Source organism: Anoplopoma fimbria, chromosome 12 (assembly GCF_027596085.1).
Source record: "Anoplopoma fimbria isolate UVic2021 breed Golden Eagle Sablefish chromosome 12, Afim_UVic_2022, whole genome shotgun sequence".
NCBI classification, from domain to species: Eukaryota; Metazoa; Chordata; class Actinopteri; order Perciformes; family Anoplopomatidae; genus Anoplopoma; species Anoplopoma fimbria.
In genome coordinates this window covers 19,356,510-19,372,211 of record NC_072460.1, presented here as the reverse complement: position 1 = coordinate 19,372,211, position 15,702 = coordinate 19,356,510, and the positions used below count along the sequence as shown (strand labels likewise).

At 39.5% G+C, this 15,702-nt stretch overlaps 1 protein-coding gene across 2 annotated transcripts; it reads right to left on the bottom strand.

Moving 5' to 3' along the window:
• Positions 1–3,489: 3,489 nt before the first annotated feature.
• On the bottom strand, positions 3,490–7,417 carry emilin3a (elastin microfibril interfacer 3a). 2 transcript variants are annotated; one of them, XM_054609736.1, is made up of 4 exons: positions 7,105–7,417; positions 6,814–6,933; positions 6,071–6,690; positions 3,490–5,883 (listed from the first exon to the last, which is right to left on the bottom strand). In XM_054609736.1, exons 1-4 carry the CDS (start codon positions 7,254–7,256, stop codon positions 3,923–3,925), a joined length of 2,853 nt encoding a protein of 950 aa, XP_054465711.1. In that variant the 5' UTR covers positions 7,257–7,417; the 3' UTR covers positions 3,490–3,922. The 2 variants fall into 2 exon arrangements, with proteins under 2 accessions (XP_054465711.1, XP_054465712.1); XM_054609737.1 differs by having other exon boundaries at positions 6,083–6,690.
• Positions 7,418–15,702: the final 8,285 nt, after the last annotated feature.

Below are 15,702 nucleotides of genomic sequence, written 5' to 3'. Positions count from 1 at the left end.
CCCTTTGTTTCAATTAAACTTCAGTTGATTTGGCTTAATTCTTTTTTTTATTTCTTTTTTTCAAATCTAGCTGTATAAAACCTAGTTACAAAGATTAAGTTACATAATGAATGTAACGATGGTTGATTGAACAATTATTATCTTAGATGTCATGGCATTTGTTGGGTATAAAAGATTATAAACTTTCATAGCCATTCATAATCATGCTGCATTCTATTGCATTATTGACAATGCTATAATCATAAGCAGGTGCTTTAGTTGATTTACAGTTATGTGACTGTTTTATGATGAGAATAAGATTATAATTTTAAAGTCTTACCTAGGTGAAGAGAGAGGGAGAGACAGCGAGAGACAGCGAGAGACTGCTGTGACCTCGATGTCCTGGTCACAGATGGGTACTTTTGATGTACTGTGTGGTGTTTATTTTGGGCTTCAAACCTCTCACAGGGTTAGTAAAATAAAATGTCATCTGAAATCTGGTGTTACCAGATATAAACATTTTTTTTCATTTTTTCCCCCACTGTTATTATTGAAGTGACTGAACCCTTGACAAGTGACAAGTGTTATATAGTAGCTGAAGGATTTGCTTAAGTGTGGTCGTCTATTGTGACCCTTAAAAACTGTTTTGTTGTTGCTGGTGAAGGTCTTTTAGAATAATAAATATCTTTAGATTCCACAGAGAAAACATAATAAATATATATAAATAAAGTGTGTCTCTCTGACACATGGAATAGATACATGCGAAATGGGAAGTAACACAGAGACAATTTTATAGGAACATGGATGATTTGTTTTCCCTTCTTGTTGGCTTCTAATGGTACATAATTCAGCTCTAATTTCAGTCATCAATGTCTTTGCTTCTCTGTTTTTTGTAAGAGAGTGACTTAGGTTTATGAGTTTCAAAGGAAAATAGAAGAGAGTGGTACTTCAAAATGGATTGTTTGGTTTGGTTAAGGAAGCAGTAAAATGAATTAACCGGATGCAAGATTTGGTTTGTTCTCGATGACATCATTCTCTCAGTGAAACGCTGACTCACAAAGACTCATAAAGACCAACAAAGCCGGCATATCAACATCCTTTAAGTATAGCAACATTTTCTGTTCACACTTTTTCAAAGTAGGACAGAAGAGAACTAGATCAAGAGGCCCATTACATGAATGTTTCTGTTTCTGGGGGCTTAAACTGAACTGGATTCATAAAACATTGCGACACATGAAATTAACAAAGGTTCAGTCTCAAGAACATACCATTTGGCCATGTACTATAGCAGATTGCGTTGCAGGTAATGTTTATTTTCATTATAATTTAAACTAATGACTACTTGTTCAGGTTAATCTTTTAATCACTGGAATGTCAGGTAATACAGAAAAATTACCATCACATGTTCCCAGAGCCCAAAAGCTATTTGTTACACCAATAACTACGCTTAACTGGATTAGTTTGACATTTTAGGAAAGAAGATGGATACCACTATGTATGTTAAGTATGGCTCCAGAGCCAGGACTTAATTAGCTTAGCTGAGCATCAAATCTAGGCAGGGGGAAACTACAAAATACCAATCTACCTACCTCCAAAGTTCCCTTTATATGTGTTATATCTTGTTAGTTTGATCTGTAAACAAACTGAAATGTAAGAACCATAATTCACAATGGGTTAAGAAAAAATAATAAAATCAAAAAGATTAAGTCCAGAGATGTAGAGTACCTAAATGTACCTTTTGTGTACTTCCGTATTGATTATGGAAGCTTTTCACAGCGGCATGAATTAGCCTAGTTTCGCTTCTGCTTTCCTGTCATAATCCACCCTCCACTTTGAGGACTGAGCCAGACACTTAACTCTGGCAATAATCCATCTTCTGTGATTTGACATTTTTCAAGAAGCATTAACGTGTGAAGCTGTCCTGGAGTTGTGTCCTCTAAGCTGTACAATGTATTGGTGGAAAGTTGTACTCATATAAACCCACACTTACAAAACATTGTTAAATTGACCATCAAAAGTGTTTGAAATGATGAATAAAATATAGCCTTGCCTAATTTGTTACTGCTTCTTGAAAAATGTGAAGTCCTTGATTTAAAGTAACCCTCTCCTGGGCTTGTGAGCCAACTGTAATCATCACTGTCTGCTGTCTGGCCATCACTTCAATGAGGACAAAACCTCTTCTTTCACCTTAAGTGTCCACAGAGGACATCATATAAGATGATTCACGATTCAGACCACTGCAGCCCTCTGTTTACTCAAATATCCTTTGTCCTCTGTCTTTGTGCCAGCTTTGTCTCTTGTGATTTGGGTGCATGTCTTGGCCATAGACAGTGTGCATGGGATCCGTAAGTGAGCAGTGAAGAGACTCTTGAATCAGTCAAAGTGTCGACTTGGAAACAAACAAGATTAATGTGTTGTTGCCTGGGCTTGTGTAAGGTGTGAACTTATATGATACATGAAAGGAATGCAGAAAAGAAAGTGGAAAACACAAATACTGAGAGATATATTGAGAACTAACATGGAACTGGTATGGTGCATCAGTATGAGAATGGCATTTTATTTTGTGTATGGCTTTATAATCAGGAACCTATTATATTTAGTTATTTTTCCTGGCATTTATGTTTATCTTTGCACTTAAGTAATGGAAGAAAATAAGTTTGTAGGTTATTTGTGAAAAGTTTCTTCTGGAAGAATATAATATCTCCATATGCCTCTTACTTTGTGTGTGTATATTTGTGTACGTGTGTGTCTTTGTGTGTGTGTTCATGAACCTGCATCATTACCTAGGTTTATATTTGTTTCTTGAGATCGTTCCATCACTGACCTCTTCCAACATAAATTGGGTGTCTATCTTTTTGTGCCTGCCCTCCGTTTCCTGCCTGCCATCACCAAAGTTATTATTCACCACATGCCTTGGGTTAAATAGTTTTTACGCAGCAGTGGGCTCATCTCCTACATAGCTGTCAATTAAATGGTTGTTTGTCCGATAGGGCAGTGGCTGAGCGGGAACTGCATTAACAGGCGAGGTTTATTCGGCAGCTATCGCCTTATTGTAATGTCCAATGAGAACTGTGCTCAGAAAGCTGGGCTTGTTGATTTATAAAGAGAATGAAATATAGTGCTACTGTGCTGAAGTCCTCCTTGTCTTTCTGTCTCACCTTGGCAATAATTCCAGTTTGCAGTTTTCCTCTGGCAAGCAAGGGCTGTCCTCATGAACTTCATTTTTGAAAGGAGACTAAAATATATATTCTGCATAAACAAAGCTTCAGTCAAGTCAAGCCTCCCTCGTCCCTAGCAGTCAACAGTATAAAAGCTTCCCTATTGCTCTCTATATGTTTCCCCTCTTCTCTGCATCAATACCTCTCACCAATAAAGTAAAATATGACTAGTTTCTGAAATGCAGGGTTGGACCAGAAGTAATTAATACAATTTTTATTATGTATCTTTCACCTCTTGTGTGACAAGTCTGCAAATATACAAAGTAAACACGAGTAGTAAAGAAACGTGTTTATTGGATTGTCAGTGTTGAAAAACCTTGAAATTAAACTTTGTATAGCTTGAAATGCTAACATATTATGTCGTGTTACAATCAGAATAGAAATGGATGCTCAAGAACTGAAATCATATAAAAACATAATATCTTGTATACTTCTAGTCTAGTCATAAGAAAAAATCAATACAAAATCTTAAACATGTAAACATTGTTATGCAAGCGTTCATACAATATTTTTTGAAAGCTTTACAGAAACAGTACAGTAACACAGGTGCAGTTTGTTAACATTAAAATCATCCTTCAGTGCAGGTTCAAAACCTTTGTATTTTACAATTCAAATTCAAATTATTAGATGGGGGGTTTAAGTGGACACCCACTACACCTGCAGAGTATTTTCCCCTTTTTCATTCATTTATAAAATCTATTGTCCGTAACTCTGTGTGAACTGAACTAATTCAAAGTGAAGGTGTCCCCTCGTCTCAGCTCTGGCTCCAGCTCTAAACTCTTTTGTGTTGGCTCTACCTGGGAGCTGCAGTTTCTGAGTTCGCCTCTCAGCTCGGACAGCTGCTGAGCATGGCTGGAAAGAGTCCCATTGACTTGCACAAGAAGCCCATTCGATTGTCTCTCCAACTCCTCCCTGATTCTCTCCAGGTCATCTGCTAAGTAGTTCAGGCCCTTGCACTGGTCTTCCACACTGGTTACGCGCCCTCCAACCTCAATTACCTCTTTCTGGACCCCCATTGCTGTGCTCCGGCAGCCCCGGACCTCCTCGGCTAGCCGCCTCTTCATCTCCTGCAGGTCAACTTTAACCCGGGTCAGTTTGCGCTCACCTGCCCCAAGCATGGAAGCCTGATGTCCAACCAGCTGCACCACACCCTTTATCTGCTGCGCCAGACGAGCCTCTCTCTCATGCCAGGAGCTGTTGGCTTGGTCCACCTGGTGGACTACTGTCCCCAGGGAATCCTGGAGGCCTTTGAGGGTATGGTTGACTGAGCGGACATTGAACTGGAGGATTGTGAGCTCTCCCTGGATGGTATAACCGCCCTCTGCTTGTTCCTGCTGTTCCCTGGGGGTCAGACGGCTCAGGATGTTCTGCATTGTGACATTGAGGCTATTCAAACGGTCACCTTGCTTGTTGATTGCCTCCTTCACCTTCTGCTCCTCTGCCAGGTTAGCACCTGTCGCCGCTGAGTCTCCTTGGACAGCAGATGGGTTTTGAGGTGAGGAACAGGAAGAGGAGCAGAGAACCTCAAGGCTGCTCAGGTGCTTCTGAACTCTGTCCACATCTACCGCTAGTCTCCTTCTGAGAGACTCCAGTTCTGTCTCCAGAGTGGGAACAGCATGACCTTCAAGCAATGCGGGAGCAGTGGCATTACCCAGCTCCTCCAAAGCCATCAGTAAACGGCCTTCCAGAGCCATCATCTTACCATCCATTCTGGCTTCCACTTCCTGTCCTGTCTCAGCTCTGTCTGGGACCACACTACTCCTTACAGACTCATCACTTTTAATCTGCCCAGTCAGGTTGAGCTTGGACTCTACATACACCAGACGCCCCTCCAGCATTCCCTCTATGTGGTCTTTGTGTCCACCTAGCTCCACCCTCAGCTGCCCCTGGGACTGGTTGAGGCCTGCCATTGATGTTTCCAGCATTTGTACTCTTTCAACCAGTCCACTCACTCTACCTGAACAGCTCTCTGTTGCCTTTAAACCATGGATCTGTGCCTGGAGGTTTCTCAGATCTGTTCTTAAGTCTGTGTTACTCTCCACAAGAGCGTCCTCCATCTGCTCCTGCCTCTCACTTTGCTCCCTCTGGCACTGATGACGCAAATCCCCAGCTTTCTCCTCGCATCGGCCCTCTGCACTCTCCACACGTATCTCAAACCCACCAAGAATTTCGGTCCTTGCTTCACTCAGCTTTGCATCCATTAAGTTCTCCATAACTTTCTGTGCATTGTCCCCAAGATTGTGGCTGGAGTCTGACACCACCCCAGCTACATTTGACATCTTCTTCAGTGCTCCATCATGTCCTGTCACTGTTGCTTTGAGTTCCTGCAGCTCTGCTGTCTTGGCTTGCAGCTCTGTCCTGAGCTCCTCTACCCTTCCATTTAGATCTGTGAGGCCTGGAAACACGTGTCTGCCATCTAGACCCTCTGTCTCAGGGTTTCCCCCTGGAATCTCTACAAACCCTACACTGGATGGACCAGAGGCTACAACAGGAGCGGGAACAGGACCAGGGGCAGCAGAGAGAAGAGCTGACAGCATCCGGTTGGCATCCTCTCTCAGCGAGGCTCGTAGACTATCTTCCAGTCCATTCACAGTTCCCCTCAGGGTTTCCAGACCCTGGTTTAGACGTCGCACATCCTCCTCCATTTGATATAGCCGTTCCTCTGTTTCACGGTCGATAGTCTGGCCTGAAGAGAGAAAGAAAAGCTGTTAACATTGGGAACAACATGATACACTTGTGTGTGATTTGAATCAAAACAATTGTTAAGTCAGGATTTCAGAGCCCATGATGTCACTCTGAAAAGTGCGAGTATGCTTAATTTTTCATAGTCAAACCCAGTTAGAACTAGTAGGTAGTTTAGAATTTGGACACACCTATGGTCTCACCTTCAGGCTGCTCACCAGCAGAGGGAGCAGGAGTGATTTCTTCTGGTATGTGTTCCTCAGGTCCTTGGCTTTGTTCACGCTCATGCTCATGCTCATGTTCATGTTCATGTTCATGTTCATGTTCTTGGTCATGTTCTTGGTCATGTTCTTGGTCATGTTCTTGGTCGTGCTCTGTGTGATGTGGTTCCTGGTGCTCTGGCATTGGCATTGTCTCTGGCTCGGATGGATAGGGCTCCAAGGAGGTTTCTGGGAATGAGGTCCTTGGAGGCCCAAAGTGGCGCATTGGGTAGGAGTTAAAACCGCCGGTGGGAGGTCCTTTATTTTGACTCCATGGGTTGCCCTTCACAACAGTGTTAATAGGTGGGCCCTTGAACATGGGACCCTTGAACATGGGACCTTTGTACTGCGGGCCCTTGAACTGTGGCCCCTTAAACTGCGGGCCTTTCATCTGTGGGCCCTTGAATGGTGGCATCATTTTCATGGGATGGTGGTAAACTGGATGTCCCTCCATACAGCCATAACCAGAGTAACCGGGACAACAACGCCACTCCAGCTCTGTGACTGCTTTATGTGCCACCTTGTAGATTGGTTTGTACATCAGACGATACCTGAGGGAAACAACAATCAGTCAGAAAAGTACGCTTGACTGTGGTATTTTTCTACCCTGAAGTGATGTAAATCCCATTTTCTTAAATATCAACATGGCTTAATAAGAGCTGTTGTTTACTCACTGTAGAGTTGGACATTTCTGACCCCAGGAGCACTTGTTGTATTCAGCTTTTACATATGGGGCTGCCCCGTCCTGCACGGTGAAGGACACTGTCTTTTCAACCACATAGGCACAGTGGTTCCTTTCAGAGAGGAGATAAAAGATAGAGAGAATAAAGGTGAGACACATTAATATGATTTATATTTGGTTATAGAATAAAAAAATGTTGTCACTCAGAGTAAAATGTAAATTAAGCTCATAAGTGGACTTGATTCCTGAGAGCACAAGACAGAGAGAGAGAAACAGAACTTACTTGTGTCTGCTGGTGGCTCTCCCCTGGTCATGGTGTTGATTGAGCCCAGCTTTATACTGGTTAAATTGGAGTGGTCTGTAGAACTTGGTTTCGACCAGTGACAAAAATAGAGTAATGACCACAAAAGGACTCACAGCCGTCACAAAATGCATCCTTGAATATCCTTGTGTCAAAAGTAAAAAAAAAGGGTAAAAGTCCTTAAACTGAGGTAAAGGTGATCTCACAGAAGAAAAAAGTAATACCCTAAATATTCCACTCCACTTGATATGGAAATTATTGAATCGTTGGGCTTCTGACAAAAGAAGATATCTCAAAACGCACAAACTCAGAGAGAAAAGACTTGAGTCTGTGCAGTACAACCCTTCTTTGGCTTTTCTATAAAGCAGAACGCCTCCCTGTGAGTGTTGACCCTGCCGCTGGCTGTGGGTGTGGTGGATTCTGTGAGAGTGACAACAGTCCACTGTGAGGTTGCTGGACTGCAGACGCGATTAAAAGGGCTCCACTGCCACCATTTGCATATCTCCGCCCACTCGACCTCCCTCAAAGTAACACCGGAGTGACAGTGGAAGAAGGAGGAGAGGTCTCAACCTTCACAATTAGTGTTATTTCTATGGTATTCTGTAGTACTGAACTTTATACAACATTTAGTTTTTATTATACAACTAGTTTGAAGGCTGCCTTCTACCAATCAGGGCAGAGGCTGAAGTACCACAAGCTATTTTCCCATGGTGACATCATGGCAAACCAGAGGTACAACACCAGATCTGTCCCAAAATAGGCTGTTTTTTTATTTTTACATATTAGGGTAATGGCAGAAATAACTAATCCAAGCTGACAAGTAGACATAGTCATCAATGATTCATTTTCTTTTTTATAGTATGAAGAAGACTTACCCTGTTTTGTGTATGATCCTTAAAAACACAACATTAACACTGACCTTTGGGTCACAGTACCTGGCCAATACTTTGAACAAATGTAGATGAGAAAAGTTGCCAAAAACATTGATCACAGGAATTTTTAATGATACCTTTGCTCCTTAAAATCATCTTTTTTTGCCATTTCTAACTTGCGTTCTCCCCTATTATATTCTATATCATCATCCTGAGAATGACATGTACAGTAGAGAATATGTCCTTCATTATTGTCATATAAGCAATTGTCGTAAAGTATAGAGCTGTTATCCATGTCCATCCTACTATTCCAGAACCATGTGCGCAGTGGTGGGAGAAATATTCAGATCCTTAACTTAACTACCAAATTGTAGAAATACTAGTTACAAGTAAAAGTCCTGTATTTAAAAATACAATAGGTAATAAGTAAAACTACAAAAATGATGCTTAAAGTACCAATAATAAAAGTACTCATGTAGAATGGCCCATTTTTAGAATCTTTTTTAATATGTTATTGGAATATAATTATTAATGCATTTATTTGTAAGCATTGCCAATGTTGCAGCTGGTATGGGCTACTTTTCTACTTTACTACTATATTTTATACTGCCAGGTACCTTCATCTATAATGATACATCATCATTTATCAGTTCATTTTCTGAATCTCCAAAGTAACTAACAAACTAAAGCTTTGAAATAAATTAAAGTAAAAAGTTAAATCGATGCCTCCAAATTGTAGTGTAGTAGAAGTATAAAGTAGCATGACATTATAAGGATTAATTTAAGTACAAGTACCTCAAAATTGTAGTGCAGTACTTGAGTATAGCATACACAACATAGATAACGTGTGAGATCTGTATGGGGGTCCTGTGATGGCTCTGCAGTCTCTAAAGTGATGTCTCTTTTACTTCACACATACACACAGTTTAAACCCCGACCTAACAGCAAACCTCCAGCACTGGGGAACAAATAAAAACAAATACCTTGTGTTGAAGGCTGTGGCAGTACACACCCATTCCTGAGTGCTTTGCCCCACAAGCGCACACATTCATTTACAACACTAGTCTTTGTACAGTTAAAAAACTTCTCCACCCTGAGTAGAGGAAGACGCCTGGCTGCTCCATTGCACCACAAACAGAACACTTTCCACTAAAAGGCCAGTTAGACGGAGACACATTTTGGCTGCATGGATTCATTATAAGCATTTTATCTTGACAATTTTCCAACAAAGCCCAGTGAAATAAGTAATTTACAGAATCTGCTTTTGGAGGGCAAATTGAACCCCTGTACATAAGTGAAGTTTTTCAAGCTTTAAATATTATCGGTTGGCCTTAAAACTGTTGATTTCACCTCACTTCTCTTTCAAGTGTTCTGTTCAATTATACCGGAGAATGCACGGTAGCATGTGAATAATTTACAAGGTAGAAATGTACCTTGTTTGAATCACGTGGTTCAAAAGGTGATCTCTGATTATGCAGATTGACCAAATGTAGGTGGGTACGGATGGAGCAAACAAAATACCAGCGTTTTCATTTACTGCCGAAACAACAGTTTGAAGGTCTTTGTTATTATGTGTGTGTTTATATGCAGTAGTGGAAAGTAATGAAGTACCTTTATTGTGCTTTTACTTTTCTTCTACTTAATACTTCTATATGTACTACAGGAATATATTGTACTATTTACTCTGCTACATTTAGTTGACGGCTGTAATTACATGTACGTTTTCAGAAGATTTCACCCAAAAATAATAATGATATTAAGATTGTTAAATACAATACATTGTTTAACTAAAGGCCTGTGATTCCCAACCATTTTGACTTGAAAAAGAAGAATGGGGCCCTTTGTCAGGTTTCAGATGTGTACAGCTGCCTTCACATAATAAGAAATTTACATTCACTTACAGCGAGGTTGGACGCAGATCATAGTGCAGACTCAGAGTAGCGCAGTTATATATGTCATAAAGTTCCAGTTCCGCTCTAAACCTCTCAGATGGATTCATTTAAACAACTGCTTGAGGCCAAACAAGGTCAAATTACACAATATTTTAAACACAAAGTCATGAAATGAGTTCAGATTTGGGTAAATGAAAAATATTTGGCTGTCACCGATGTAACATATTGAACAGAGTAACACTGTGTCCATTATTTTTCAGGGATCTTTAGATTGACCCTTTTTAGAAGCAGGCCCATTTCCTGTATCCTGTTTGTACCAGGTCCCACCTCTTTTACCTAGAAACACCCTGTTTAGTGTACATACACCACAGTGTGTGTGTGTGTGTGTGTGTGTGTGTGTGTGTGTGTGTGTGTGTGTGTGTGTGTTGCATATTCTCCATGAGGTCTTTTACTCTCCTGATCCGTAAACAAGCTCTCATTGTATCAGGTGAAACATGTTGCGGAGCTCACAGCATCCAGGCTCTGACTCTCTGGTGCTGTGAAACAAGTGCAGCTTTATCCTGCAGGCTGGTGGCGGCTCCACCCAGAGTTTTCCTTCAATGTCATCACACAGTTCCAGCTGTTTTAACTTCCATTCACCTGCCCTTCTTAACGCATACGTCAGGCTTGAGATGTTCTTACTTACTTTTTGACATCGCCACAGACAGGGTGAGGCTAACTTTGCCTGCATGAAAAAAAGAGTGGAGAACACCATCTATGAAAGTCTGTGGAACATGTGGGTAGTTGCATTTGTGTTTATCCTTTTCCCCATTTCTTTGTGTCTATTTAGTTTTAACACCAGAGGTCCAAATTCTGAGCTGGCCTGTAAATCTCCCAATGTGTGTCTTTAGTTTTCAACAAAGTCCGAGCGTAACTGGACTGTGTGTTTTGCAGTGCTTTCCCAACAGTGCTGGCTCATGTATTATTTGCATTTTACAAATAACTGAGCTTGAGCATGATCCAAAGAGTATGAAAGGTCATTACATTTTTTATACACTTATATACTGCATGTTTATGTATCAATAGCGGTAACTTGACAGGGAGAAATGCATAATGCATAATGCAGTCATACGTGAAACTTAGAAAATAGTCCATGCAGCTTTTTATTCATCACATTAACTGTTTAAGTTTAAAAGGTCATGTTACAAATGCAGGTTTAATTTACAAATGTTACAAATGCAGGTCTAATTTACAGAGTTGTTTGTTTGCTTTAGAGCAGCCTATATCCGCTCTATGTTCACAGCCATGTGACAGAACAAACAAGAGTAATTGGTCTCAACACTTTACAAACCTTAACCTTATTTCCTGTGGTGGAGTACACAGTTGCATTATTTCTCTTTTTACCTCTTTATGTAAGATTGTTCTGTTTAAAGTATATGTTTTCTTTGTGACATTTTCTTCTTTCGGTACACGTGAAAAATATTTAATTCAGAGGCGTCACCATCTGAAGAATTTAGTCACTAAATGAGCCGAATGTTGGCCTGAACAAACATCATTTGTGGCCACATGGGAAGTCAGAGGTCACGGCACACTTCACACCTCTGCCAAGAAGTTCAGTGTGTTTGCTGTTTCCAGACTCAAAGCAGTGAGTACCCATCTGGAGACAGCCAACACACACACACAAATACACAACACACAACACACAACACACACACACACACACACACACACACACACACACACACACACACACACACACACACACACACACACACACACACACACACACGTCTTTGTAAGGATAGTCAGCTCTCCAGAAAACCCTTTTCTTATAAAATTGGCTTTCATACACTTTTTACAAACCCTTCTATTTGTCAAACTTAGCTTAAAAAACAAATGTAAACAACGTTCAAGATGGAAACAGGAGAAAATACTGAGTTTAGAATTGCATTTAACAGTTCCTTTCATATATACATAGAGAGATATAGATATTTGTTAATTATGTTAGTTATATAGACAGTAATAGATGGATTTGAAACTAGAGAAGTGGAGGTTCAGTAGCATATTGCAGCTTTTTTTGATCCAGAACTATAATCTAAACTTTACCATCTGTTTTTCCATCTGTTAGGTAGTTTTAATTGATGGTGGAAGATGTATTCTGTTTTTCTACTAATGTAAAAGAAGCAGTACAGTGTAAGAATACTCTGTTAAATGTAAAAGTCACGCATGGAATGTCTTACTTTAGTTGAAGTACAAAAAATATTTACATCAAACTGTACTTATAAGTACTAAAAGTAAAGGTACTCAATATGCAGAATGGCCAATGCCAGAATAATATCAATAAAATCACTGGCTTATAATTAGGGATGCATTAATGTGTTCATCACTTTAATGTAGCAGCTGGCTACGGTGGGGCTAATTTAAACTACTTTACATACAGCTGGGTAGATATTCCATTATAGTACATCATTATTTTTCCGTTGATTTTTTATTAATAATCTGAATCTGCAAAATTACTATTAACGAAAGCTTGCAAATATACAAAGTAGTGAAATAAATGTAGGGGAAAAATTACAATAGTACTTCAAAATACAAAATACTAGTTGAGTTAATGTATTAAGTTACATTCCTCCACTGATTTCAAAGCACGAAACAACAGCAGCAGTATAATAAAAATGGAGTTGCATCAGTATCAATATACCAGCTATATACTTGCTAATATACTAACAAGTAATGTAGCAATGCAACAAACAACCCTGTGAACAAATAAACAAGAGGTGCCGTTATTGATTGCAGTAGACAGTCCATATTAAGAAAATTAAAGTTTTTTAAAAGACAAAATGGTACATCTTGTATGCTGTTTTCAGTAGTTTGTACATCATTTTGGTTGCTTTTAAGGAATACAGTATTTAATGTGTTAAAGTATTTTTTTGGCTTTGTAAATATAATATTGAACAGTCAAATATTGCTCTGTACCATCATACAGTACACTGTCTCGCTGTAATCAGAATAAGACTGCCCCCTTGTGGTGACTGCTGGTGTAGATGTTAAGAGGAGAAGCTGCTGCCTCAGTTTATCTCTCCTAAATGCTCTGACTTTGTTCTTTGTTGTACAGTGTATAAATATATTGGTAGACTAAATATTAACTCTGCATTGCGGCTGTAATGTTACAGTACAGTATGTTTAATGTTTGGACAAATAATAATACACTTTGGCATGACAACAAGTAACATAGAAATATAATGCAGAATTTGAAATATTTCTATGATAAAAAACAATTGCTGGAAAATAATTCCTTTGTTAAACAGCTGCTCAGTGTAAACCTCAAAGTATACTATTAATAATTTAGGCCCTTTGATGTTCCCTCTTGTGAAAACTATTAATTCAAGCACTCCCTTTCATCTCTTTAGCGCTCTAACCAGGCCTAACGTGTACATGCCTAAAGTTTAAGATGAGCCATAATGCTCCAGACTGCATTTCTTTCAGAATCATCTGCAGAAACTACCCACACCCACACCCTGCCAATTAAACCAGTCAGCCGGGTTTACAACCACATGTGCAGTTTGTGGTGTAACTGGGAAACACTACAATGTATTTCTGTCACCACTGTTTAGAAAAAACAGGCTGGAGCCAATGAGGCAGTAATCACAAGTGGTGAATGTGAAGATGGCCGCCCATAATTCAAACATTGGGAAGGGAGGGGGGTGATGTGTGAGAATATCTGGCAGATGTTGTTATCTAGCGTGGAGTCGTTTCAAATAAACATCAAGCGCATAGTGCAATATCAAAAACAGCAGGGAGCTCAGCCTCACATCTACTCTTGGCATATTTCCATTCTTATAAACCCAAAGAGAGAATGTTAAATCGGTACATTCAAGGCACCCACAAAGACTCATCATCACTAGCTGGAATAACTTGGTTTTGTGAAAAGGTGTACAACTGGGAACAGTGCACCCTGGGAGCTGTCTCCTGTGGCTTCCTGTTGCTCTGCATGGCTTCTGCACTGTCTCCAGAAGGCTTATTTCGTGTTTTGCTGTCGCTGTCTTTATCATCAGCTATTGTTTTTTCAGGGAAAATTGACTGAGCATTAATCTCTTTTACAACAGTACACTGAATTCACATTCGTATGGGCTAGAAGGATATACAATACATGATAACAATGAAGGGATGAAAAGTCTCATAAAACAAAGAAGACATGTCTGGCAAGAATGATATACAGCAATGTGAACAGTTATTTGCCAATATGGAAGGATGTACAGTACCAGTCAAAAGTTTGGACACATTCTCATTCAATGGTTTTTCTTTATTTTTATTTTTATTTTTTTCTACATTGTAGATTAATATTGAAGACATCCAAACTATGAAGGAACACATATGGAATTATGTGGTAAACAAACAAATGCTCAACAAACCAGAATATGTTTTAGATTTTAGATTCTTCAAAGTAGTTGAATGAGAAGGTGTGTCCAAACTTTTGACTGGTACTGTATAACATCAACAACAGCAATAAAAACAATAAAATGTAGAAATGCCAATTAAAAACAATCAATAACAACCATGTCTGCAAAATGAACCAAACCAGGAACACTTTAGGACACCCTTATCATACACTTGCATACACTTTAAATATCTACAGACACATTCCTAATTTCAACACCTCCTGTAATAAAAGCCAATTTACCAAACTCAGTATTGATCTGAGGAGTTTTAAGGAAATGTTACACACTGTCCCTTTTCAAAGAAATTCACGTATTCACTTTCTTGATGAAAGTTAGATGAGTAGATCAATATAGATCAAAATATGAAGCTGGAGTTAGAAGATAGTTAGCATAGCTTAGCATAAAAAGGAAACAAGGGCATTTCTATAGCCTGACTGTCCAAAGTTACCTACCAGCACCTCTAAGGCTCACATAGTATAGCTCATTATTACACTTACATAAGTGAGCCTTAGTGGTGCTGGTATGTAGAATTTGTTTCCGTTTAGAGAGAGTAGTAACTTCTTACTGGTACTTGGTACCTTGACGTTTTGATGCGACCTTTGCAGGTGTACGTTGGGTGGAGCTTTGCTGAGAATTACATGAGGTTAATGCACTAATAAAAATGATAAGAACGTCAACGTAGTTTAATGTAGGGATGTAAATCAATTGCTGTTTGTAAATGCCCACACAGTCCTGAGAAGAGGTCTGCTCAGGGGAGATAAGTGAAAACACCTGTGTAGGTTGATTACTTGTGCACACTGCAGGGGCCTCAAAGTCAAAATCAAGCAGTTAACAAAGTTAAGCTGAATTACTAAATGGAGTTTCACTGTAATCAACAATAACATAACAAACATTACAAATGTGAGCATTTAATAGACACGAGAAGCTCTGTTTTATCTTTTGTGGCAAGAGCGCCGCTATGTTGCAGTACTCTAGCTTGTAATGTCAGAAGGTTGGTAAGCTTGGGTGAGTTCAACTGAGGAGCCACAGGACAGAAGAAGACAAAATGGAGGCCAATATTGTATTGCTCCTGGATGTAAACAATTAATTTACATCTCCCGTCTTCTCCCCTCTCTGATCAACTGCCTCTCCTTGTCTGCTGTCTCATTCGGATTGTTCAAAAACAGGGTCTCTATGAAAAATAATCACTGAAAGCACTACTTTATTCTGAAGCCCATGGTGTAGCGTTTGTTGACCTGTAACTTGCCATTAGCTTATCAGCTACAATAGCTAGCTACTAGCCCAACATTAGCATACCAAAACCGACATTAAACAAATTAAAACTTTTTCAATTTTATTTAAGAAATATTTAGGATGCAGAATTTTTACTTGTTACAGTTTTATTTGATATTTATTTGT